The sequence below is a fragment of the Typopeltis vanoorti genome, chromosome 20 (genome assembly GCF_054136105.1).
Source record: "Typopeltis vanoorti isolate ZY-2024b chromosome 20, IOZ_Tvanoo_1.0, whole genome shotgun sequence".
Classification (NCBI taxonomy): domain Eukaryota; kingdom Metazoa; phylum Arthropoda; class Arachnida; order Uropygi; family Thelyphonidae; genus Typopeltis; species Typopeltis vanoorti.
Genome location: NC_143568.1, coordinates 110,628,143 through 110,645,612, shown reverse-complemented (window position 1 = coordinate 110,645,612; position 17,470 = coordinate 110,628,143). Strand labels below are relative to the sequence as shown.

At 35.6% G+C, this 17,470-nt stretch overlaps 1 protein-coding gene across 3 annotated transcripts in view; it reads right to left on the bottom strand.

Moving 5' to 3' along the window:
• Positions 1–17,470, bottom strand: part of eIF2Balpha (eukaryotic translation initiation factor 2B subunit alpha) — a 108,365-nt gene that overhangs the window by 70,817 nt on the left and 20,078 nt on the right. For all 3 annotated transcript variants that reach the window (XM_090410007.1, XM_090410006.1, XM_090410008.1), the window contains exon 2: positions 13,046–13,135. In XM_090410007.1, the coding sequence (XP_090266133.1) occupies positions 13,046–13,058 (13 nt within the window). In that variant the 5' untranslated portion in view covers positions 13,059–13,135. The remainder of the gene's footprint in view (positions 1–13,045; positions 13,136–17,470) is intronic.

The window sequence follows — 17,470 nt, the reverse complement described above, 5'->3', positions numbered from 1 at the left end:
GGACAAATTGACCATACAGCCATGGATAGAAGAGTTTTGTAAAAAGAAAGAAAAAGGAAGATATGACAAATAAAAAAATGTTACAGGGACCTACTAAATATAGGACAGATTTTAAAACACATAGCAGGAGGAGGAAGACAAGGTGTCATCCCCAATAGTTAAGTGTGATGCATAGGGCACTGTATCTGATCATATACCATGAATGAATTTCGGAAGTACAATATGTATATTGTGTGAGTTTGTGGGGTGTTCTGCTTGGAGTATTAGATCTCCTAAGAAACCATTTCAAAATCTAAAATTGCAAGCAGACAAGACAAAGCTATTGTAATCAGTTCCTGTATTTGTGTTTTGCAAAATGCATAAGCACTTAAAAAAATAATTTTGTCTGTTCATCTATTCATCTGTATACAAACTATTCTAGGACTGGCTGAAAAGACTGTACTCAAATTTGGTACTGGAATCTTTAGAAAAATTTGTCGTCATGTCATTGCAGTTTTTGTTTTCATCGGACTGTTTTGCAGACAGAAATTGGTAAAATATGTCAAAATTATATATTACAGTAACTCCACTCTAACTGGTAGAATTTAATAAATTCTGTGGTTTAATATACATGCAGGAAAAATCACATACATTCTATGTGATTTATTAGTTTTAATCCATGAATTTACTAGCAAGAAATCAAACATATCAGAAATATAATTTAATGTCATGAAGAAATATAATGAAGCATATTAAAAATTTTGGTGTTTTTTTGTTGGGTTGTTTCAATTTTGGTTGTAGACAGACCATTTGTTGTAACAAAATTAGACAAAAAATATATTTGATGTACATAAGTAAGCCAAAAATAGAATGCTTTGTCATAAATATGCAATAACTTTTGATACATTCAGATTTTTACAAAAATGTCAACCCTGAAAGTTTTTTTAATAATATTCTGACACCTTTAAAATTCAGCTCTAATCATTATAATACCCTGTTACATATAAACAATTATAATATTAAGCAGCAGGCTTTCATGAAGGAATTTTTTTTGATGCTGCTGTAATTCCATTTTATTAACAAAATTATTATTTATTTATTTTTGCTATACCTGGATATTTTAATTGCACAATTAGGTAAAACAAAAGTATATCTACCACACATATGCCAATATATTGCTCAAGTTTCAACTGATGTAAAATAATGAATATCAATATACAATGTAATTATGAAATGCTTTTTTATGAGTACAAGTAATCATTGACATGGCTTTTAACCTCTCAAAAGGCATCATGAAAGTAACTACAGTAGGCCCCCGTGTCCGCGGTTCAAAAAAAAGTGCGAAAGAACAGTCAAGCGCCACGCTGGTTGAAACATGCGTATGCGCAGGCTGAAAACTTGTCGAAACATGCTTGTTTTGCTAGGCGCATGGACTTAAACCTGCGTGTTTGTTCATGTTTAGTTTTACTTGAATTGTCAAAGAAAGCAGTCAATTGTCTGTCATTGCAATTAAAAATTGCATTTAAATTCAAGCAAATAAATTGTGAAAAATTTTAAAATGGCTTCAAAACCGAAGAGAAGACGTGAAGTGATCAGCATTAGTAAAAAATCAAAGATTATCAATATGATTGAAGTAGAAAAAAAGTCAACTGAAACTGTTGCCAAGATCTATAATAAAAACGAATCTTTGATACATGAAGAACAAAGAAAAAATTCGTGCCCGTCTTTCCATTGCACCCAAATCTGCAAAAGCTATGGGTACAGTGTGTGAGAAGACGTTACTCAAGGTAGAGAAAGCTTTGAATTTGTGGGTGAAAGACATGACAAGAAAAAGGATTCCTATTGACGGTAACACATACAGCAAAAAGCATTGATCTTATATGAAGATATGTGGCTGCAAGAAGAGGAAGAAGAAGAAGCAAGGGCTGGTTGCATAGATTCAAAACTAGGTTTAATCTAAAAAACATAAAAATTACGGGAGAATCTGTATTGGCTGATGAGAAAGCTGCTGCATTGTTCCCAGCAGAATTTAAAAAAATTATTGCAGAGAAAGGTTATCATCCTAAGCAAGTTTTTAATTGTGATGAAACCGGCCTCATTCGGAAGAAAATGCCCCAATGGACCTACATTCATAAAACTGTGAAGCAGACCCAGGCTTTAAAGCATTTAAGGACAGATTGACGCTGGTACTTTGTGGCAACGCAGCTGGTCATATAATTAAAATGGGCCTTGTTTACAGAGCATAGAATCCATGTGTCCTTAAAAACAAAAACAAAAGTTGTCTGCCTGTTTTTTGGAAATCAAATCCGAAAGCGTGGGTCACGGCCGTGTTATTTATGGAATGGTTCCATTGATGTTTTATTCCAGAGGTGAAAAAATACTTTGAGAGAGAAGGATTACCATTTAAAGTTTTATTGATAATAGACAACGCTCCAGGGCACCCTGAGTCACTAGTCACCGAAGATGAAAATGTTCAAGTGGTTTTCTTCTCACCTAATATGACCTCATTGCTTCAGCCACTCGATCAAGGTCATCATTTGTGCAATGGTTGAGGATTCTGCTGATGTTGGAGTCATGGAAAGCTGGAAATCATTCACAATTGCAGATGCAATTGTATTCATCAAGGGAGTAATGGACGAATTGAAACCAGAAATGGTAACTGCATGCTGGAAGAATTTGTGGAGTGATACCGTTCATAATTCCCAGGACGTCACTGATATTAACTCACAGATAACAACAATAATTAACACAGCACGGAAAATAGGTGGAGAGGGATTTGACGACATGACAGAAGAATTGAATGATTACATAGATGGACATTGTGAGGTACTCACTAACGAGGAGTTGAAAGATCTTGCCAAATCTTCTACAGAAGAAGATGATGATGAGGATGAAAGTGAACACGAACGACCAGCATGGACACTCGAAAAATTGGCCACGATATTTTGAACGGCTCAAACATTAAAGGAACAGATAATAAATTATGATTCAATGATGGAGGGCAGCATAAAAATTACTCGCACAATAACAGAAGCTTTGAAAATTTTGCAGAACCTGCTTACTGAATTGAAGAGACAAAAATGGCAGCTTCTGATAACAATGTTTTTTAAAAAACTTGACAAAGATTCTACTATCGATGATCCTCAGCCGTCCACATTATTTGCTCAGTAGGCAAGCAAGCAGTCGACTGCCAAAGATTCGGAAGATGAATAAATATGTAGCTGAACACAACGAGGTGTTCTGATCTCAGTTGATTCCTCCTAATAAGAATAAAAATGTTAAGATTTTATTAACAATTGCATTTTCATTAACATGTTTTCTCATTTTGTTCTACATAATTATTATGTGGGTTAAATTTTATTTGTCTAAAGACGAAGTTTTATTGAATGAGGCAACTTATTGGTTGACCACTTCAACCGTACTACTCAGGGGTGCTTTGTACCGCATTTGGGCACACATTCCATTGCTCCTTGTAGATTCTAAAGAGTAAAAATTGTTTCACAATAATTTTAAATAAGTATGTAATATTATTATCGAGGAGCAATGTAATGTGTGCGCAAAAGTTGACTGACAACCAAAAAATGTATCGAATTGAACATTGCAAGGACCTCATTAAAACCGCTCGTAAGGAATCAAACTTCCTTGAAACAATCGTTACTGGTAACGAAACGTGATGTTTTGAGTATGAGCCCGAAACAAAGCGCCAGAGTGCTGAGTGGAGACCACCAGAAGAGGAGCATCTGAAAAAAGTTCACTTGGAGAAATCAAAAGTAAAGACAATGCTGATTTGTTTCTACGATTCCAAAGGCATTATCCACAAACAATTCGTTCTGCATGGCCAAACGGTCAATGGTGAGTTTTATCTCGAAGTTTTTTTGTTTTTCTTTCGTTAGAGGGTGCCAAAAATAGGACTTTAGATCTTTTGTCTTTTGCAATTATATTGTTTCACTCACTCACTGTTGCGTGTGCAGGTGTGTTGCGTTCTGGTGGTGCTGAGTTGAGGATCAGCAAAGTATAGGCGTTGGTGGGGCATCTCTGTGATGGGGGTGTGTGGTGTTGTTGATGCCGTGAAAAATAAGTCACAAATATATAACCATCTTATTACCTTTCCTAAAACATCTTTCAGTGATAGTACCATTAATGCAAATATTACATCTTTACTCTGTCTTGTTTATATAACAGTTTGTTCACCTAAAAAAAACTTTCTAAGCTGGCCTGATTATCCGAGTGGTCAGCATATCCACTCCCCAGCCAAAAGACTGGGGTTTGAATCCCACCATGGGCATGCATGTGAAAATACCAGTGGTGGTGATGGTGGTCGGCAGTAGATGCCGTTGCTGTAAATGATGAAGGTAGTTGCAGTTGGTGGAGACGAAGAGTTGTAGAGTAGGTACCCTCCCTCAATGAGTCTTGAACTCCCTGGAGATATGTAATAATAATAATAATAAAAAATAGAAGAGTGTGTAATACAAAGGGCCATTCTACTAACAAAAAGGAATGCAACAAATTGCCCCCCCCCCCCAAAAAAAAATCAGTTTTATTTTTACTGTACTAATCTGTCTTTGAATGGTTCAACATTTCTTTTAAATGTTCTCCAAATAATGATGCAGCACCACTGATGACTTTATGGAACTACTATTAACTCATTGGGACATGTCATTAAAATAATGGATAAGGGAAATCTTGGGTGAGTGCATTTTTTTCATGGTGAATAGGATTTTGCATGTTTCAAACAAGTATTCATTTGAATACTTTCACACTATTTAATATGTAGAGAAAGATTATCCATATTTTCAATCGGAGACACAGTCATATATAATACTTCTCTGCTTCAGCAACATATATTAAGCTGCCTTAGAATAATATAAAAGTTTTGGCTCTTTAATTTTGAATTCAGTCACCTGAATTCCAAGAATAGATCTGTGCAGACCTGTGCAAATGCATTTGCATCCATAGCTAGGCCACCTAAAGAAAGACTATTCTAAGATCAATTCTAGTCACCAACTACAGGAACTTTTTCTAAGCCTTTTTCAACCAGTTACCAAGTTATTCAATCTCTGCCATGGGTAAGTGGGTTCTTTCTCCCAGAAACTGAGGTTTTTCATTCTGTAAACTCAAGAAAATTGACCATAGAAACTACATCATTTCAAAGTAATATGTAGCATTAAGCATCACATGACGGTGGCACTTGTCTGCCTTTCTTCATCTAATGCTGCTTAAAATTAGTGATGGTTTTGTGCTAGCTATCTCTGATTGTCTACAATGAAGTTTGACCATCCCTCAGACTCCAAAAGTCAGTTAAGACTAAAACAGCCTCGTCTACTCCCTGTGGGGAATAAAACGTGTTAAAGATTTTTTTTTTTTTAATCCTCTAAGAGTTGAATGAAATTGCTTCTAAAGACAGATGTCTTTTCAAATTCAACATTGTTCTGTCCAATAAATATTCCTTCTTATATACACAAAACTAAAATGGGAGTGATATAACTTTAATGAAAATTACTTCTAAAGAGTGATGTCTATGAAAATGCAATACAATATTCAATCAAACTAAAATTCCTTCTTGTATCCTCACATAACTATTTAAAAAAGGGAGGGAGGTAAAACTTTGTCGAAGTTCTTTCTAACGACAGATGTCAGTGTAGATGATATAATGTTCTGTTCCAACTGATACTCTTCGTAAGGTATCATATTACAAAGTAACTGAAAACATTAAACTATTTCCTTTAGACTTGTTACAGTTACCTCACTAGAATGGCACTTTTCATCATAGATTCTTTAAATAAAAGTAAACTTCTTTAATGCTGTTATGTGCAAACTGAAAATTTAATCATTTTAACCTGTGGTAAATAAATTCCTGCCAATTAGAATACACCACAAAGAAGTTATTTTCTTTTTAATTCTAGCAAATGCAGCACAGAATTTAAAGCTTTCTTCAAGTCCAAGGTTCTTTCTTTCATATTTACCTCAGATGTCCCTCTTCAATGTCTAAACTCCAATTTTTTTCTTCTTGATGACATTTTATTTTATGCCTAAGCAATGACATCATTTCCCCTCTCTTCTACATTTTTGTTTCACTTTGCATGATAACAACGCCATCTCTGTCTCTCTCTCGTTCCATGGTCACATGACTCCTGACTAATCAAATTTGTCAGTTATGTAACCATCTTCCAAACAAAATGTCTGACTGCAGTTATTACATAACACACATTATCTTCACAAAATAAGTGTATCTCTACAAATTCCAAACAAAGAAAATAATAAAATAATTCAATAACAGAATATCTATAAAATTTTATTTCCTTTATTTTCCATAATGCGGTTATGTTTCTTTATCCTTAATTTCTCATATTACACTTTTATCTAGACTAGTTACACATATACAAAATTACATGCCATTACAAAATTAGATTCCTAAATAACTAACACTGGGTTTATAGGTCAAATAGTTATTTAAATAACCATTATATTTTTTAAATAGTTATTTAATAAATTTAGTTTAATCCTTTATCCAAGTGTGAGCAAACAAAGTTTGTGCCTGAAAGTATCTTCAGGATTGGGGTAAGGTGGTACAACACCAGGACACTCCTTGCAAAGGTGGAGCAAGCTACCAACACTCCTATCTCAGTATCTCCCATAATGCAAAACACATCTCCTTGTGGATATGTCTAATGTTATGCATTAAGGGAAGGGCCACAACCCAGACTAGTTTCGACCTTTATTGAGGTCTCTTCAGTGGGAGTCAGGCCCAAGTGGAGATACCAGGCAGAAGCATTAGCAGGTCATCTCTACCTATAGGAGTTGCCAAATGGTGTGCTCACACTTGGATAAAGGATTAAACTAAATTTATTATACTCTAACCAAGTGAAAAATAAACTTTAAATAGTTATTTAAAAAATATAGTTAAGTAGTTATTTAAATGACCCATTGTTACTTATTTTTGTTACATTCATTTTTGGTTGAAAAAATCAACAGACTCATCAAAAAGTAGATTCTTTTATATTTTAACATTTATCTTTATTTATTTATTTATTTATTATTATTATGGAGGGTGCATTCAACAGATCGTGGAAGGTTCATCAAAATCCTTAACACTTGTTGTTGCATTAGCAACACATTCTGGTAATGCCTTCTATTCATTGACAATTCTCCATGTAAAAATCTACTCCTCACACCCCCCTTCACCACATTCTTACATAACTTCCAGGAATGGTCTCTGGTTTTTCCTCCCTCTCGCCTTCTACTTTTTTTATAATCCCATCTGGATTAATCCAATAAAATCCTCCTCTCACTAACTTAAATGTCCATCATATCACCTCTTTTCCTTCAATCCACCAAACTCTGCGATCCACATTTCTTTAATCTCTCTCCATAGCCAGCATTCCAAAGTCGTGATATTGTCTTAGTCACTGCTCTCTGGACGTTCTCCGATGTTTCCACATCACACTGAAACCCAGATGACCAAATTTGAGCACAATAGTCCAGAAAGTCCATTTATCTAGAAAATATTCTTGCACACGCACAGATATCTAAATGCATTTGATAATCCTAAAAAGTATTAGTGTAAGAATCACAGAAAGGTTAATGATACATCAGAGAATTTTGGTTGATGCAAAGTTCATTTGATATAACTGACCAAAGATAGAACATGAACTATATTAATTATGCAATAATGTGTTAAATAGAAGACTAATCTAAGAGTGTTATTGGAGTTATTTTCTTAAATCAGTTAAATTTCCAATGTGTAAGATTTAAAATGATATTAAAACCCTTTCTTTCTAAGTTCAAAATGAATGTTTAACCCAGTAGGCTAGCTTTTTTTTTCTTACAAATGCCCTCCTAGCTTGGATATTATTTAGAAATTGGATCCATGTTATAACATATATTATAAATTTATAAAACTCCAGAATTACAGCACAATAGAATAAAATGATAACATTTATTTTAATTAATAGCACGATGCTTAAGGGTCAAAGTTGTATAACTGAGAGGAGACCTCCACATAGCCTTTAAAGGAATGCGGAGAACCGACCAGAGCTTCTGACCTAATGTCCAATCCTCACCTTCTCGTGGTGCACCCTGTTGGGTATCTACCTGGATGCTGAACGGACGAGGATGGGCTGGCAATTTGGGATTTAGCCGACCAAATTGTATTCTTATTGGCTTAAACCAATATACAAAATGATGGTACAACATGACAAAATTTCATTCTGGCTCGGGCGTCGCACGGTTAAACAAGGACCCATTGTTTTTGCCAGGGAACAAGGGCAAACAGCGAAAAGTCAGCTACTGGAACAAATCTGAAAATACACCACAACTCAACATCACCAGAGTTAAAGATTGGTACTATCAACATAAAAAGCCTGAAATGGCAAAGAAATGGAGCTAGATGATGCATTAGATAAGTACCAGATCAACATAATAGGGGTGACTGAAACAAAAAAGACAACCTGTGAGATCTTTCTGAGCAATAAATACAAAATGTTATATTCAGGCAATGACAATCAAGGAAAAGAAGGAGTAGCCATAGTATTCAACACTAAATACAAGGCTAATCTTCTTGAATGGCAGGCAGTCTCAAGTAGAGTGATATGTGCAAATATCAGAATTGGGAACTGGACAATGAGACTAATTTGTGGCTATGATCCCACAGAAGGTTCTACTAAGATAGAAGTGAAGGAATTTTTTGAGGCTTTAGAGAAATACCCTGATTTAGAGAAAGCAACTAACACAATGAAAAAGGAAAATTGTTTCTTGTTAGGGATCTAAATAGCAGAGTAGGAAATGATAATCAGACATACAAAAATTGGGAAAATTTGGAGAAAAAAGCAAAGCTAATAATAATGGTAAATACATGTTGGATTTCTGCTCAGGATATGAACTGGTTATTACTAACACCATGTTCCAACATAAAAATGTGCACAAATTCACATGGAGAGAAGAGGCTAGGAATAAGAAAAGTCTCATTGACTATGTTAATGTTGATAGTGATGTTTTCTCCCTGGTGCAGGACACGAGAGTGCACAGAGGATTTGAAATTGGAAGTGATCACTATTTAGTCTTAAGCAGGATAAAATTCAATTTCATATTGAAAACAATAGCATGTAAGAAAGTTTTAAAGCGAATAAAAGTTGAGCAGCTCTCAGATGTGAACTGTAGACTAAAATACACAAAAATTATTGAAGAAAAAATGAAAGAGTTTGAGAACAAGAACCAAACCTTGGAGATTCAGTGGCAAGCCTTGAAAAAACCCTGATTGATTCAGCCAGAGAGGCAAGTGGTGAGGTTGTCTGCAAAGACAGAAAAATCAGAACTCCATGGTGGACACAGGAAGTTAAAGAGGCAGTGAAGGAAAAGAAGAAAGCATATCAAAAGTTCCTGGCAAATAAGTTAGCTTGTGCTCTTAGAGAATACAGAGACAAATGTATGAAAGCTAAACACTGTGTAAAACTAGCTAAACAAAAGTCATCGGAGGACTTTGGCAAGTACGTAGAAAATAAATATCAAGAAGGTGGTAAGATATTTTGGAGGTTGTTGAAGAAGTTTTTTAGAAATGAGGAAAGAGTGCTGTAAAAGGAGTTAGAAATGATAAAGGTGACATGAAAACTGGAGAAAAAGATATCCTTGAAGTATGGAGTAATTACTTCAAAAATTGCTAAATGAAATGAGCAGTGATAGCACAGTGGTAAAAAAAACACTCAAGAGGCATATAGTCAGGAATACATATCCATACTTGAAGTAGAAAAAGCCATCAAAGGCTTGAAATGTGGAAAGGCAGCAGGAGTAGATGATATTCGACCAGAAATGATGATGTATGGTGGTATAAAAGTCTTACAGTGGCTGCACTGCATAGTTCAGAAGTCCTGGAAAGAGGGATGAATTCCCAATGATTGGAGAAGAGCTCTCATAGTAGTACCCATATATAAAAAGGGAAATAAAACTGAATGTGAGAATTACAGAGATATTTCCATACTGAGTGTTCCTGGTAAGATTTATGCAAGTATACTTTAGAAATGGTTGAGAACAATTGTGCAAGAAAAGCTTGGTGAAGAACAAATAGAGGCTGGCAAGATTAGATCTTCACTTTATGACAAATAGTTGAAAAATCATGGGAATATAACAAAGATCTGTATTTAAGTTTTGTCGATCTGAAAAAGGCATATGACAAGGTGCCAAGAGAGAAGCTATTCAATATGCTAAGGCAATACTTAGTCTTTATTTGAGTTGTAAGTCAGCAGTTAGAATTGAAGGAAGTACAGGAAGGTGGTTTAATGTTAAATCTGGTGTCAGACAACGATGTACATTATCCCCTCCGCTATTCATTATCTATATGAATCACATTATGAAGGAAAATGGTATTAAACATGATATCAAAATTGGAGATGTCAGCTCTTTGCTTTATGCAGATGATGTTATACTTCTGAATAAATCTGCTACAAGTCTGCAAGATTTCCAGTGTGAATGAATTTGTTGAAAATGTCAACTGCGTTGTGAATGGAGAACCTGTGGAACAAGTAAAACATTTCAGCTACTTGGGCATGATTTTTAGTGAAGATGGTAAATTAAATATGGAAATAGACAATAGAATCAACAAAGCTGGTACGGTAGGAAGTCAATTGAATAAATTCATATGGAATAAGAGAGAAATTAGTTGGAACATTAAATTAGCTGTATACATACAGTGTTCAAACCAGTTTTAACTTACGGATCTGAGAGCTGGGTCAGAAGTAAAACACTTGACCAAAGACTAGAGACCGCAGATATGAGAGTCCTGAGAAAGATTAGAGGCGTGAACAGATGGCATCAATGGCAATATCATATTAAAAACAAGGATATTAGGAAAGAACTTTACACTGTCAAGTTCTTTCCTAACATCCAGGAATACGTTAGAAGAGCTAATCTCAGGTGGTATGGTCACTTAAAACAGAATATGTGAGGAAAGATTAGCAAAACAAGTGTTCTCTGCCAGGTTGGTAGGAAAACGACCCAGAAGAAGACCAAGATATAGGTGGATTGATACAGTACAAAGTGTCTTAGATGATAGAAATATAAGATCTGATAATGTTGGAATCTTGACAAGTAACAGACTGATTTGGAGGAAAATTGTAGATAGGAAGTTAGTAAAGTAAATTTTTCATATAGTACTATCATATCCTGTACACCCTTTGAGGATACATCGCAGGAATTTGATGATGATGATGAAGAGTTTTGAAGCGAATGATAGCGAGAATTCATCGCATGTGGCATGAATATTGTGACGACGACCATTTGTCAAAACACACTGTCACTCTTGGCACTATAACTCTGATTCTAATGAAACAAATGTCAAACAGTTGACACAACACTAATGAAGGTTGTTGCTTTCGAACAACAAAAAGATACAACAGGTGGCACCACTAGTTTCTTCTATTTTCGAAAAGTTCAGTTTCTTTTTGGACAGAGGGTATATAATGGCACATACCAAGAATGGATTGGAGAACAATTCCAAGAGTAGCTTAGACATGAATCCTGGAAGAAAAAGGAAAAAAGGATAGACAAAATTAATTTGACAGAGAATGACAGAAAAGGAAATAAAGAATGAATGGACATGGAGGGTTGGAGAGCAGCAGAAATAGTTGAGCAAGAAAGAGATAACTGGAGGAAATGGATCTCAGCCTTTTGAGCCAAGATGAGGATAAGTAATATGAAATAGCCCTGCTTAACATTTTCATCGCAGATAAAAGAATGCCTGTCAATGATATTCATGCAATATCTTCAGCCTATTCAGATTCTCATTACTTTTAAAAAAACTGGAGGAATACATGCCAATCTTTATGCAAAATGTTTATTTTAATAAGTGTTATTGAAAATAGAGTATAATTAACAAATTAGATATATTAGTTAAATTACCTGTTAAAAATAAAGATGAGATCTGATTGAATCCTTTTATACATGTGGTTATCACTATAGCAAAAATCTGGTATTTTATACCTCATTTTTTAAGTTTGCATCTTTAAACCTGCGGAGGTCACGGGTGATCTGACAGATACAAACAAATTGTTTAATATAAATATTCTTACACATATCCATGGTATAGTTTGGAGGTCATGAGTAGCTGCACATGTATATATTATGAGTGATATTCCACACTGTTTATGTGGTCAGTTTTGGTTTAACACGTGTTATGTAAAGCTGTGTGACATTTCATAGTAAATTGTATCTGAGAGATACCACGACCTCCGATGTCAGTATAGTATTGATTTAATTTTTTTTTTTTATTTACCATTGAAAATGGCTGGAAAAATATATCGATTGGATAATCCAAATATTGAATAGATTCAGCAATTTTGTTACTCGAGTCTGATGAGGAGAATGATAGAGTTGAATGTGAAAGTGATATTTGTTCTTCTTGTAAATTGTATCTGAGAGATACTGTGAACTCCGATTTCAGTATAGTATTAGTTTAGTTGTTGTTTTTTTCTTTGTTTCTTTGTTAAATAATTTCTAGATTGTAACTGAAAATAAATAAACCATCATGTATTATATTTGCAATGTTTTTTTAAGTTTTATTGCATTTTAGCACTGAGTAATGAATGGACCATACATGCTGCGACCTAAGCTGTAATTTTTTAGACAGTAACCTCTGCATGGTTAAGTAAAGTTTAGTATATATTATGTGTTTTTTTTTTTTGTTGTTGTTGTTGTTGTTTTAAATTAAGTTTTAGTTTCTTTGGTGAATAATGCCCTTTGTGACTGAATAATTAATAAATGCTCACCTTCAAAAAAAAAATTTACTGGAGAGTGTGGCAAGTATAGAAAAAATGAACAAGTTTAACAGAAAGTATGATGTATATTATGATAGAGAACCTAGTTTCTGTTGCTGCTTGATGATATCAGCATTTCAACCTTCGTGTTTACTGTGACTGCAAAATGATGTCAATGAGGTCTGCTTGGATGAAAACTGATAGCAATAATAAAAGAGATGAATGTTTCAATCTTTAAAAAGGCTCCAATTCTATGCAAGTCTGATAGGAATTTTCAAGTGGTTTCATTTTAGAGAATAAAGATATTTTAACTGGAATGGACTGACCTGACTCATTCATTGTTAATGTAGATTACAGCAGTTGTTCAGGACTGAAAATTCTGATGAGTTCTTCTTGTCAATCTGCTTAATTAGTAACTAGAAATAGTAACAATGCATAAATATAAAAAATTAAACATTTAACACATTAAGATAAGTTTAAAATAATTATTTTTAACAGAAGTGCTTCAAAATAAATTTCAATGATTATCAGATACTATAATAAGCAATTTTTATTAATATAACAAAAAAAAATGCAGCAGTTTTACTCAATGGAAATTATACATTCAGTAAATTGGATTATTGTCTCAGAGTACTAATGTTCATATTTCTAGCAAAGTGATTATGATTTTTGAAAAAATGCTCAGAACCAGGATAAAGGATTTCATAAATAATGTATGATTCTTGCAATGTCAACATGTTTTGTTACAGTTTTCAGATAATTTACATAATCTGTAAACCCTACCACACATAATTTATAAATCTGCTATAGAGAGCAAACAAAGAGCTTTTTCAAACTATTTCAGGTATCCAACTTAAACATCTGTTTTATATCTCTCTTCCAACTATTACTTAAAACTTTGAAGGCCATATTCTCTGTCTGTCTTCATATGAACAATTCCTGAGGCCAATCAACCCTGGTAACTCACCAATGGATCTTTTCAATTACTTTACTCTTCTAAATTCATCAGAGCATAGTAGTGATATAAAAGTCTTAAGTGAAGGAATAATTTCCTTATTCCTACACAACTGGCTTCAACATTGTAATTATCCATTGCTAGGTGACTTAATCACCTAGCAATGTGGGCACCTAAACTTTAACTCTGTCTACCATTACCCCCAGGTTTCCAGTTTCATTCACTACTTGTAGGAAATTATCACAAATATACTATTATCCACAACAATTCCAGTATCACTGACATGCAACTAAACAATAATGGCCCAAGTACAAAATCTTGTGGAAACCTGCCTCAGCAAATCCATATACACTGATTTCCATAAAAGGAACAAAGAGAAAAATCACAATAACCCAAAATCTGTATGAACTGTTGTGCACTTCAGTGAAAAGCAGTATGATATGAGATGTGAAAGAAGCACTCACAGAAACTGTAAATAAATAGTTTAATTCAGGAACAAATAGGTACATGGAGACAATGGTCAAAAACAAGATGTCAAAATGCCCCAGTAAGAAATGTGGTCATCCCTCACAGCACTCACAATGATGTTTATGCTGTGAGGGATGAGAGAAGTTGTTATTACCAAATGACCCAGCAAAGCTCTCTTGAGTCCCTCATGGTTTTGGGGAAGATTGAGAGCAGTAACATGTTGACCTACATCATCCAGATGCTCAACAGGATTAAGGTCTAGAGACCTGGCTGGTCAGTCCACATGTACGACAGTCTCTTCTTGAAGATATTGGTCCATGAGTTTTGCTCAATGAAGCAGAGCATTATCGCCCTTGTAGAATAAATGTCTCTCCAATTGTATTGAATATCTACAGCATCCCAGAGATGCTCAATAGGATTAAAGTCTCGAGACCTGGCTGGTCAGTCAGTACGTACATCTCTTCTTGAAGATATTGGTCCACACAATTTTGCTCAATGAGGGGAAGCATTATTGCCTTGTGGGATAAATGTCTCTCCTAAAGCATAAGGATGAACATAGTGGTCTAGGACCTTCTTGTCTCTGTAAGTTGCAGCAGTCATTGTTCCACAAGGAAGCACATACAGGCTGGTGCTTCCCTTACAACAAGATGATTCCCCAAACCATCACACTACTTCCACCACAAGTGTCCCTTTCAAGGATATTAGAGGGATGATAACATGTCCAGTTCTCTCCAGATCGGAGAATGCCTAATATCACTTTGCACAGTTCGGGACTTATCTATAAACAACACCAACCCTGACTGGTCTTATATCAACGTAGGATGCCACATCTCTATGAGTGGATTAAAGGACACTCAAAAATGACTAATGTTACCACTCTCTGACTCTCACTCCAGCCCCTCCCTCTCATCCCCCAAAAAATAAAATTGAACGATTTTTTAGTCAATAATTAAACATTTTGTTTATATTTTTTAGATTTTGGTTAAAAATTATAGTTTCATAGTGACTATAAATATTTGCAAATTTTAATTTAATGGTAAACCGTGTAGCTCAGTAGAAGTCGTTTGCATTCTATGGTGCTAGACCTCACGAATAAAGGATTTGGTGGTTCAAATCTAGTCGACGAATAGAGGAAATTTTTTGGGAGGAAATAAGTGCATTCGAATTATCAATATCCGACCATGTTGCTCCAGGAACTGGGAATGAATGTAGGAAGACAAGTAGTGTGATAGGAGAGAATGAAAAAAATATATATATGAATGAGAAAATAAGTGTGGAAGGCGTGAGTGACCGTGAAAGTTTAGGAGATGGTTTTGTTTCGAAGAGTGAATTTAGATTAAGAGTGACTAACCTGCAGAGGGAGATAGATGAGCTGAAAGAGGAGGTGGAATGTCTTGTGAATGAGAGCAGAAGTATGAAAGATAAGATTAGGAGAATGGAAGAGATAAATGCAAGCCGAATCAGAGTAGGGGAGAGAGAGAATTTTGGGAGTGTTAGAAGAGGAGAGAAAGGAAACAGAAGAGAGGGAATGAGAGAGAGGTATGGGAATGCTAGCAGACAAGAGGATGGAAACAGTAGGAGAGATGGAATGAGAGAGAGATATGGAAGTGCTAGAAGAGGAGAGAATGGAAACAGTAGGAGAGATGGAATGAGAGAGAGGTATGGGAATGCTAGAAGACGAGAGGATGGAAACAGTAGGAGAGGCAGAATGAGAGAGGGATATGGAAGTGCTAGAAGTGGAAAAAATGGAAACAGTAGGAGAGAGGGAATGAGAGAGATGTATGGGAGTGCTAGAAGAGGAGAGAATGGAAACAGTAGGAGAGAGGTATGGGAATGCTAGAAGAGAGAATAGCAGTAGAGGAGAGGGAATGAGAGAGACCTATGGGAATGAAAGAAGAGAGAATGGAAACAATAGGAGAGAGAGAATGGTAAGAGGTATAATGTATGGTGACTCAATGATCCATGGTGTTCGAGATAGGATGCGTGAGGAGTGTTTGCCAATAGGAACAATAGAAAGGGTGGCTATGGCAATTAAGAGAGGTGAAAGGGTGGATGAGATGATTGTGATGGTAGGAACAAATGACTTGAGTGGTAATGTAAGTCGGGCAGTGAGAGATATGAGATTTTTGCTTGAGGCTGTATGGAAGAAGACAGAGAGAGGAAAAATAGTGTGCGTGTTGTCTAGGTATGATAATGATGAGCTGAGCAGAAGAGCGATGATACTGAATGGCATAATAGTGAGAATGTGTGACAAGAGAGGACTGGTATATGTGGATGTTTGGAGTGCATTTGAGGAAAGAGAGGAATTGTATGCGAGAGACCGCTTACGTTTGAATGAGGAAGGACGTAGGCATCTGGAGAGATTGCTGTTCTGAACGAGTCAGTGCATCCCAGGGAGGATAATAGCAGAGGTGGCCTCTTGTGGGAACGGATACTTGGGAGAAGGGAGATGATGTCAGGTAACGCTGAGCCCAGTGGAGTCTAGAAGGGATAATGCTGGGTATAGAAACAATGGCATTTATATGCTTTATACTAATGCCAGGAGTATCTGGAATAAGGGAGAGGAATTGGTGGCGCAGATAGCATCAGCCTGGCCAAAAATTATTGGGATCACTGAGACGTGGTTGACAGAAGGGGATATAAAAACAGGTATAGAAGTCGCTGGGTACAGCATTTTTCGTCAGGATAGGAGGGAAAAGCGTGGTGGTGGGGTACTGCTTATGATAAGTGATGACCTATGTCCTCTAAGAGTGGAGGCTTTGGAAGGAAGTGAGACAAATGATTTTGAGAGCATATGGTGTGAGGTAGATGTAGGTAAGACAGGATATTTAGTGGGGTGTTGCTACAGACCCAGGAGCACAGAGGATGGGGACCAGGAGATGTTTAGACAGCTAAGTTTGGCAAGTGCAAGAAGAATGATTGTTATGGGAGATTTTAACTACAGTAGTAAAAATTGGAGAGAGGAAGATGTATGTAGCAACAGGGGAATGGAATTTCTAGAATTCTTGAGGGACAAATGTCTTAGGCAACATGTAACAGAGGGAACAAGAGGTTCAAGAGTTTTGGATTTGGTTATAGCATCAGAAGAGTTGATAATAACTGAGATGACATCTCTCCCACCAGTTGGAGAGAGCGACCATATGGTTTTGACTTGGAAAATGAATAGACATGCAGGAGTATCAAAGAGACGGGAACTTATGTGGAATTATAATGCAGGTGATTATAATAGTCTTAGATGTCAACTTTGGGAAGTTTCATGGAGGGAGGAATTGGAAGTCCGGGATATCATTAGTGCGTGGGAAATTGTGAAAGAATATTTGTTAGCAGC